This window comes from Solanum pennellii, chromosome 3, assembly GCF_001406875.1.
Source record: "Solanum pennellii chromosome 3, SPENNV200".
NCBI classification, from domain to species: Eukaryota; Viridiplantae; Streptophyta; class Magnoliopsida; order Solanales; family Solanaceae; genus Solanum; species Solanum pennellii.
Genome location: NC_028639.1, coordinates 68,685,511 through 68,695,420, shown reverse-complemented (window position 1 = coordinate 68,695,420; position 9,910 = coordinate 68,685,511). Strand labels below are relative to the sequence as shown.

At 33.9% G+C, this 9,910-nt stretch overlaps 2 protein-coding genes across 2 annotated transcripts; both read right to left on the bottom strand.

Moving 5' to 3' along the window:
• Positions 1-575: 575 nt before the first annotated feature.
• Positions 576-1,778, bottom strand: LOC107012869. Its single transcript, XM_015212828.2, has one exon. The coding sequence runs from the start codon at positions 1,661-1,663 to the stop codon at positions 794-796; it is 870 nt and encodes a 289-aa protein (XP_015068314.1). The 5' UTR covers positions 1,664-1,778; the 3' UTR covers positions 576-793.
• Positions 1,779-3,427: 1,649 nt separating this feature from the next.
• LOC107014579 (1-deoxy-D-xylulose 5-phosphate reductoisomerase, chloroplastic) lies at positions 3,428-8,950 on the bottom strand. The gene is made up of 12 exons (XM_015214544.2): positions 8,636-8,950; positions 8,239-8,420; positions 7,629-7,715; positions 6,937-7,062; positions 6,753-6,815; positions 5,912-6,061; positions 5,652-5,719; positions 5,181-5,292; positions 4,936-5,040; positions 4,683-4,804; positions 4,369-4,515; positions 3,428-3,781 (listed from the first exon to the last, which is right to left on the bottom strand). The coding sequence occupies exons 1-12, from the start codon at positions 8,730-8,732 to the stop codon at positions 3,613-3,615; spliced, it is 1,428 nt and encodes a 475-aa protein (XP_015070030.1). The 5' UTR covers positions 8,733-8,950; the 3' UTR covers positions 3,428-3,612.
• Positions 8,951-9,910: the final 960 nt, after the last annotated feature.

Genomic DNA, 9,910 nt, shown 5'->3' with positions numbered 1-9,910 from the left:
GTCCAGACAGATACTCCTGTTTTATGCATATATTTATGCCTAATTTGAATCGATGATTTTACCTATTCTCAAACTCGAATTTGAATCTAAGACTTCATGTCTATATGTATAAGCATACTATTTTAACTAATACGAATATGAATTCTGCATTTTAGAATAGTAATAATTCATTGAACGTTTGATATAAGATTGGATGGAAGTCTTTTCCACGCGATAGAATTACTTAAACACGATTTATCACCACATAAAATGTCTAACCTATATATCCCATAATTTTAAGGTCCACAACAACTTGCATAAATATTAGTAACACTTAGTTTTTCCTTCTTTCTTGCTCTCACGATCATGAATTCATATGCCCTACACTGATTATTAATTTATATTTTGCTTGGCAATGAGGGAACTATCTGAAAGGTTAGACAATTCAATCCCTTCGAGAAACTGCATTGATTTTTCGAAAGAGTAGAAAGCAAATACTGACAAAAAAGAGTTATTTGAATGTAAGAATCTTCGCTTAGGTTATATATTTGAATCAAAAATAAAAATTAGAGCTTATTTGAATTTCAAAATTATTATTAAATGAAATTAAGAAATAATACTAGTACGAAAATTTCATTCATAATTCATCAACTAGGATAACGACAAAACTTATCCAGATATTTACAGACAATTGATTCATGATCTAATCATCATTTACTCTCTAATTTAATCAATCTAAATCACTCAAAAACCAGCAAATCAACTACGTAATCATAATTAATAAGGAGCTTAATTAATTAATCACGTATTCACATCACAATGGCATTACATTCCGACTCGTAGCAAAAAACCCGACTAGATCTTGCCTGTACGGTAAGTAGGTTTTCCTTTTCTCGCCGCCTCCGTTTTTCACGTAATGCATCGCCGGGCAACCATCAGCCACCGGAATTCCCTTTGATTTTGCGGTAACCTTTGTTGCATTATCAATCGTTGTCTTCTCTGCTTTGTTTTCCTTCTTTCTGAACGAATGAGTCAAAAAGACGAACGTATCCTTACCGTCGCTATTGCTCCGGTAAAGAAGGTCACGAAACTTCCACCGTTTTGAGGAGCCTGTGGAACTGCTCTTCTTACAACTTCCGGCAGATTTTTCCTCCGGTTTAGGCGTCCACGTGCAGTACGTTCCCTCAGGAATCCCTTCCAGATCATCGGCTTCCGATGATGAGCACGAAAAGTTACCTTCTCGCTCTTCTTCCATGAAAAGCTTCCGTAACGGAAGCCTAATCGATTTCGGTCGAGCAGAAGAAATCTCCTCCGACGTCGAATTCAATTTAGATCTACCATTCATGAAATCCGACAACAAATCCCTATTGAAAAGCGGATATATCGGACGGATCTGTCCATTATAAAAAATCTCATCAGCCGCAACTGGTGAAATTTCAGACTGTTTTACAAATGAAAACTCAAATTCATCTTCATCTTCATTTCCTTGTTCCTCCTCCTTCTCATTCAACGTTCCTCCACTCTCAAAACAACTCAAACCTCCATCATCATCAACAAAAAACTCCTCATCTGTTCCATTTTCAGCCCTGAACTCTTGTACAACTCTATCAGCAATTTCAGCCAAATTCTTATTAGAGTAACTATTGAAACTCGGAGACTGTGATGACTCCCACCTCGCCTGCATTTCTCCAACAAACTCACTGATTCCCAAACACAAAAATCTAGAGAGAGAGAGAGAGCGTTTGTTTGTTAGTTTGGTATAAAAGGTAGAAAGTGCGGGCGTCGGTTTGAGATTATAAAGGCTACTAATTCGAAACGGAAAATCAAATGGGAAAAGGGATAATGATTAGGTGAGGGAAGGTGTACAATAAGTTGTTGAGCTTTACATCGTATATACCAAACAATCGGTGGAAAATTGGAATTATTGACTTTTGACTTTTTGAGGTGTCAACGTATAATGTAGGTATTTCGTCTATATCAAAATTAAATATTTTATTTTATAGTATTAAATGATTATATTAGTACTCATAGTTGTTAAACATAAAATTTTAAAATATTATAGTAAAACTAATTCAATAGAATATATTTTTAATTATTTTTTTTTAAAAAATAATTTAAACAAATAATATAAAACGAAGAGAGTGATATATGTGTACACACTTGGAACAGTTCTTTACTTGGTTTATACGTAATATGATCTAAAGTCCACACGTAAGAGGGAATACTTTTGTATGTGTGGTGTTGTAGAAATTGGCTGCGCTGTTGTGTGTGGTTTCTTTTCTACGTGATTTAAATAAATGAGAGTTGGCTGTGTTTCTTTGTTTTATTATTCAAAAAAAAAAAAAAAGGTGGGTGTTTTAATTATAATCCTTAATTGGTATATTATTTTTAATTTTTCATTTTTAGAATTCTGGATTTCGTCTGTTTGAGAAATTAATTTTAGGTTGTTGGAATAGTCAAAAAAGAATTGTTAATAGTGTTTAAAGTTTGAACAAGTAAATAAAAAAATTATTTGGTTCATTATCAATTAACTTTAAATTTGTTGATATTTTTAACTCAAATGCACCTCAACCTCCATGATCACCATCTCTGTCCCCTTGCAATTCATTTTCACTCCACGTCCACAACACCCTTGTTATCCCCATCCTCTCCACCTCCCACACTTCTATGGATTCTCACGTTTTATAGTATTTGTCTAGATTATATATAAATAATTTTAGAATAATATGATATATATTGTTATACACTGAACACAAAGTAAAAAACTCACTTATTTTTTAGAAAATATTTATCTTCCTACCGAACACGCCCTAATATTACTGTTAATAATTATTTTAGATTATTTTTACTTGTTATCACGGAGGACTAATTAGCATTTCTTGTTCACTTACCAAAAAAAAAAAAAGATAAAATGATAATGTTAAATTTCTTATTTATAAAAATGAAAGATTTTTTATCAGTAAAACTAATAAAAATAATACAAATTTTTAAAGAAGAGTTATAACTTACCAACAGAATGAATTTTCCCATTATCAAAGATAATTTATCTTGATTTTTTATTATTATTTTTGTTTTTGTATGTGTGTATTTCTCTCTTTCTAGATTTCTATTCAAATTCTTGAATTAAAGTATTAATATACTATTTAACATGAAATACACATGTGACATCGTGTTGAAGAACTAGTACAAATTGGGATGTTTATGGATGACTCATATTTTAGGAAATTTTTGTAAATTAGAAAAGAGTAGAAATATGATTGGATCCGTATTGAGATCCCAGGCTTCAAGCGAAAAATATATTAATTTTTTTACTGTGGTAAACAATTTGAGTGTATTGTCGTAAGAGTCCATCTAAGGAATCCAGGAATTGATATTTTAAACAAAAAATTTAAATTAATAAATGAGTTTTATATAGGTATAGCTTAAAGTGGAAGGGGAAAAAATAATATATAAGATATCAAAAAAGGAATTTATTTACTCAAAAAGGGTGAGGAGTTCACATCAACTGATGTAGTACATGTAACCTAATCATATTACATTCACTACTACACATACATATTTGCATATTCCCCCACCCTTTTAACAATTTCCTTACACTGGGTAAACATGTTGGGTGCTAACCGAAAAAACAAATCATACAAGAGCTGGACTCAAACCAGATGATGGTTCCAAACTGGCTGCATAGTCTCGAGCCCACAAATCGTAATGTATAATTTCCTCCAGCGATGGAGAAGACACCAACTCTTCCCGGTGCTTCGCGCATGTTAACTCCACAATCTTGAAAATATCCAAGTAGCTAATTCTGAAACAAGGACAATTCATCAGTTAAATGATCACCCGGTGGGTCATTTGTAAGAAAATCTAGACACGATGCTAAGATCTAATAGTAGCAGAGCATATTCTGCCACTCACATGCATCTTAAACATATATATTCTGCCAGTCAGACAGTAACAGGAAAATGAGAAGAACAGGCTACATTTTGATATTTATCGATAACTCTGAACCACGTCCAATGAGAAAGAATAGATCTATGCAGCAAGTACAAGGGAAATCTAAGTGTTTAATATTCTATAGTCAAACAAGATTACTTAGCTTCAACACTATGGGACACCAAAGGCAACCTAAGCTATTGGTAGATTTAAAAACGATCATTTATTTGGAAGGACTGCAGATAAATATCAAGAGTTTAGTACATGCAGCTTAACTATTAGAGATGCAATGACCTCGCATCCCTTGACGAATGAATTGACAACCCCAACAAAAGATGATGTCACTATAACTACCAGCAGCAGGTGCCATACTGAATCTTAAATTATTAGCAAAACAAATATTTGAAACATATACATGCTCCAGTACAGAAGTTGAATGTAAGAATACATACTACATACCTCTCACTAATAAATAATTCCACTGCCTTCTCATTTGCTGCACTCAGAACTCCAGTCATGGTCCCTCCGGCGCGCCCAGCAGAGTAAGCAAGATCCATGGATGGGTATTTTACATTATCAGGAGCTTTAAATGTCAATGATCCGAGCCTATATCATCGCTCAGAGTTATTTATACTAACTGGAAAGGAAAAGCTAAAGCTTGTTTCTTGTTTGGAAAGTAAAAAAACAAAGTTGTAAGCAAATATAGATCACGAATGAGCTTAGCGCGCAATAAGCAAAATAAAATACATTCACAAAGAAAGAATGTTATTTACTTGCAAAGATCAAGCCGAGGCCAAGTAATCTCCGAACAGTAAACTCTGTCGGGCCAGGATAAAGTATAAAGGATGGGCAAACGCATATCAGGCCACCCTAGCTGTGCCAATACTGATGAATCCTACAAATTTCAGAAGGAAAAAGAATTCCTAAGCTGTCAATTTATGAGCATGGAGTCATCAGCATATTCATCTATGGTTACATAATTGACATAATCTCATAGCTGAAGGGAGGGAAAATACAAGATTTTACCTGTGTTTCCACCATCGAATGTATGATGGACTGGGGATGGATGACAATTTCAATGTTGTCATACTCAGCTCCGAAAAGGTAGTGAGCTTCGATAACTTCAAGACCCTGAAAACAAGACAAACCTTCAAACCCAGGCTAAGACAAATAATTTATAACATACTCCCATGGTTCACATATGGAATAAAAGCTTAAAATGTATGAAGCAACAATTTGGAGCAATGGTCTTAATATAACAATTGAGATACCTTATTGAATAAGGTGGCAGAATCAACAGTAATCTTTTTTCCCATGTTCCAATTGGGATGCTTCAAAGCATCAGCTACTTTAACTTCTTTCAACTTCTCAACTGGCCAGTCCCTATCAGAGTCAGTAATATCAGTTCTAAGGTTAACAAGATGAACATATGATTAAAAGAAAGACAGAATAAATTGGTTATATATAAAGCTTTTGAATTTTTTAGGGTACGTGTGGGGATCATTTGGTGGATAAATACAAAATAAGGGACATAAGAAAACAACATTTTCTGATAATTGTCATTTAAGATAAAATAAAGTAGGCAAAACATTCCGAGTAACTGATTCAATTAAAGAAAGGAGGACAACAGAATGAATTTGAATTCGTTGGGGTTGCAGATTGAAATGAATGCTGCAATATGAGGATTAAAATTAAGATATAGAACGAATTTTAGTATTCAATCAATGTTCAAGATTTTACACCTGAAAGCCCCTCCAGATGCAGTTAATATAATGCGCCTAAGGGCACCCTCTGGCAAGCCTTGTATGCACTGAAACCAAGAAAAACAATTAAAATATTTCTCTCTTAGCCTTAAAGAACCCAGGGGCGGAAATTTACATTGGACAATCATCAATGCAGAACAGAAGGTTAATAAGAGATGCATGACGTACATTCACAAATGATCATACTTGTAAGTTTTGCAGAAAGATCTTAAGACAATCTCAGCCTCATAGAACTGTACCTGGAATATAGCAGAATGTTCTGAATCTGCAGGAAGAATCTTCACTTTATGCTTGTGTGCAAGAGGAAGGACAAATGGACCACCAGCAATTAAAGTCTCTTTATTAGCCAAAGCAATGTCTTTTCCTGCTTCGATGGCAGCCACTGTAGGCTAGTGAAGCAAACAAAGACTAACAAATTTGAGAACATCTAAATGATACACATTTTTTCTTGGACGATTCATTAGTTATATATTAGCCAAGAAAGACAAATAACTTTATCAAAGAGAACAGCAAGAAGAGCAATAACCAACATTTAGTTTCAGTAACAACTTAATCTAGCACACAATGCTACTTTTAGCTATAATTATTTTAAACATGATTATTGTATAGAAGGGAGCTAGCTCTGTTGAAGAAGTCTTTCTATTTCTACGCGATTGGATTTGTGTGCATTTATGTCTCCAAAGGAATCAAGAGTTAGTTAAATGTATTATTATCTCTTAACATGGACAGATAGAAGGCATTTTTGCTTCATTGTGGGGTAAAATTTGAAGTCTTCCCAGCACTGCCATTATAAAGCCTTTAAGCGACTTGGAGAAACCTTCTAGTTGATTTCTGAGTATTACTTAAGCGGGTATGTCTTTTCTATAGCTCCCCTCCAAACGACAACCTGTTCGTCCTCATTCCCTCCCACCCCCACCCCACAAAAAAGGAAAACAGAAACAGGAAATATATCACTTTTCAGCCCCTCGGTACTCTTCACTCACACTTAGCTTTTTTAGAATGGATATTTATAAGGATATCTTGGAAGAAGTGTCACCATAATTTCGAAAAGATTCAGATAGACTAAAACCTCAACCTCACCTTTAAACCTGCGCAGCCAACTATTCCTGTAACTACAGTGACAGCATCAGGGTGGCGGGCAACCTGAAACACATCATAGACAACAATAATCAACATATTTCTTTCAAAGGTCAAAAAAATAATTTACAACAAGTGAAATGAACTTCTACTCGCTAAGGAAAAAAGTTAGGGACAGTTGACAAACCTCGATGACACCCTGCTCCCCAGGTATAATCTCAGGCTTGTCTTCCATATCAGCAAGAGCATCTTTGAGTTCTTCAACCAATGATTCATTTCTAACAGCAACTAATTTTGGCCTGAATGTTTTGACCTAAACGGAGATAACGAAGTTTATCATCAGAGTCAAAGACCAAACTACACCTGACAGATAAGAGAGTCTGACAACAGAAGGTTGATCTAGTTGGGGTATCCATGTTGAGGAACCAATATTTCCACCACACTCGTGCAAATTGCGGGTACAAAATGTAAATAGCATATGATATAAAACGAGCTTGAGTGATTTTCACCATTCTCTTGAGTGGATCATCCAAAACCAAATAAGGAAAAAACATGGTAATAATTGGGCCCTGATATTTGTGTTTCAACATGGTTAACGCGATGTGTCAATTAAAGAACTGCAAACATGACACGTCTAGGCTTGTAGCATGGGAAGGGCAGGAAATCAGTGGGTGGTATAAGGAGGAACCATTTTAAAATTGAATAATCGTCATATCTTTAAACAACAACAGTCGTGTTATTGACAGCAGACTATATAATGCCTCAAGATCTTCATGCAGAGACACAGATAACAAAGCAAGCTGAGAGGTTGGATATTATTCTATTCAGACTTGACATTTCATGGTCCTTTCCACTTACATGCAGTAAACAAATACTAACCTGATCAGCAAGAAGAGTCACATTTGAACCAGCAGCAAGTGCAACAACTCTAAACTTGTCTGGATTCTCAGCGACTATATCCAAAGTCTGCAGAAACAAACTTTGAATTGAAGCAACGAAGAACTTAAGCAAAAGATAACCGGCTTTTTTTTGTTGTAAAAGTAATAATTTGCATTGATTTATTGGAAGGACTTCCTGTATACTAGTATAAAAAAAGTAGAGAATCAAAACAAAATTTTGATTCTCTCAAATACCAAGCAACCTATACTAACTCGAATTTCATTCACGCAAACAATACAAAAAGAAAAAGAAAGAAAAAAAAAGAAGCAAAAGACAACTGGCATAATTGGCACAGTAGCGAAAGCAGCACACCACTAATAATAAAGAACAGATAGAAAAGATGCAGAATGGAATCTAGGTAAATTTGAATCTCGTCATCCTCTTTTAGAGGAAACAGTTGAAATTTTAGTTGACACTGTAACTGCAAGTAACTATCACCTAAAGCTATAAAAATTTCTACTAGTACTTTATCCCAACTTCAAGCCAGAACCAATCAAGACTCAAAACACAATTTCAGTAAGTCTTTTAGCCCATTCCAAAATTTACCAACCTGAGTTCCTATAGAGCCAGTCGACCCAACAATTGAGATAGGCTTTGGACCATCCCAACTCTGCCTTCCCGGCTCAGCAACAGCCCTTCCAGGCCAGGCAGGAGGTGGCGGCGGCTGTGCTGAACACTGAACTCTCTTAGCAAATGCCCCACTGCACTCCTTTCTTCTGATAGACAGTCCACCTAAATCAAGAAAAATCACAACACCCTTCAACCCCAAATCAGTCAAAATCATACTAGAAGTTTAAAAAACGATTCTTGCAGCAAAAAAAGGGGAAAAAGATAATCTTTCACCACCCCACAACTCAAAATTGAAGAAAACAACAGAAAAGATAAAAACTTTCAAGAAAGTTATCCAAATCAAGAAACTCTCTACATGGGGTTTAGAAATAAAGAACCTGAGAACTTAAGATGGCTAAGATTGTAGCTGGACTTTGAATTGTCCAAGAAAGAGATTGACTTAATTTCAGCAGGAGAAAGCAAATTGAGGGCCATTTCAATTCCTATTGATTACTCCAACTACCAGGTAAATTGGAAATGAAATTCAGCTTTTTTGTATAAACAAAAGGGTAGTAAATTGTTGACAGCAATCCTAAGTGTACTCTCTGGCTATTGAGAGAGAGAGAGAGATGGGGGGCTGTGTGTCTCGCTGTGGCTAATGTAAGTTATTTGGGATTAATATGTGGCTGGCATGAAGGATGCACAAATACCTCTCTTATAGTCCAAAAAATAAAGAAGTTGGCTAAAAATATAGTACTATAAAATAGAAGGTAACTCTTAATTTATACATGTTTAAAATGGAAATAATTCCACAAAAACTTTCGGTAGAAAAGTATATATATGTTAAATACAAATTATTAAAATTTGTAAAAGTGTTAAGTTCGATAGAAGAAAAGTATTCATCCCGTGTCTTTTTAGTGGTTACGATTTTTTTTTAGGATTAAATAATAAAATTTTGACTAATATTTAGCATACTGATGTGCAAAAATTTCAATTTATTGTATTTTTATAATTTTTAAAAATATTTTTAAAATATCAAACTAACATAATCTAATTTAATTTTAAAAATTTATTAAATTAACTTTCAAAAAATGTAATATATCTAAAAAGAACGAAGAAAGTATCATATTCATTAATCATTATTAATTTGTATCGCTCAAATATGATTAAATTTTCAAAAGTTATAGTACCATATAATCCTGTTACAATTGAAGAAAAAACTCAAAATCATTAATTTTCTTTGACTTTAAATTTTTATAATTAATTTCTTTTTTATTTCAGATAAAGTAATAATAGTCCCCAAATTTAAAATATAGATGCCCCTTTAGGGCCCGTTTGGATGGGCTTAATAAAAGTAGCTTTAAAAAGTACTTTTGAAAGTGCTGAAACTTATTTTTAAAATAAGCAGTTATGTGTTTGGATAAAAGTGCTGAAGTTGCTATGCCAAACGTGAAAAGGGAAAAATGGAAGAAAGAGATGTTAAGGTTATGTTGTAATTTGGAGATTGTATAAAAATATTAAGGGCAAAAAGATAAAAATGTGGTCAACTTAAAACAGCTTATAAGCTAAAAAAAAAAAAAGCACCCCTACCCCAGCTTTTAACTTTTGACTTAAAATAAGTTTTTTTTAACTTAAAATAAGCTATTTTGAGTATTGCCAAACAGCTAAATAAG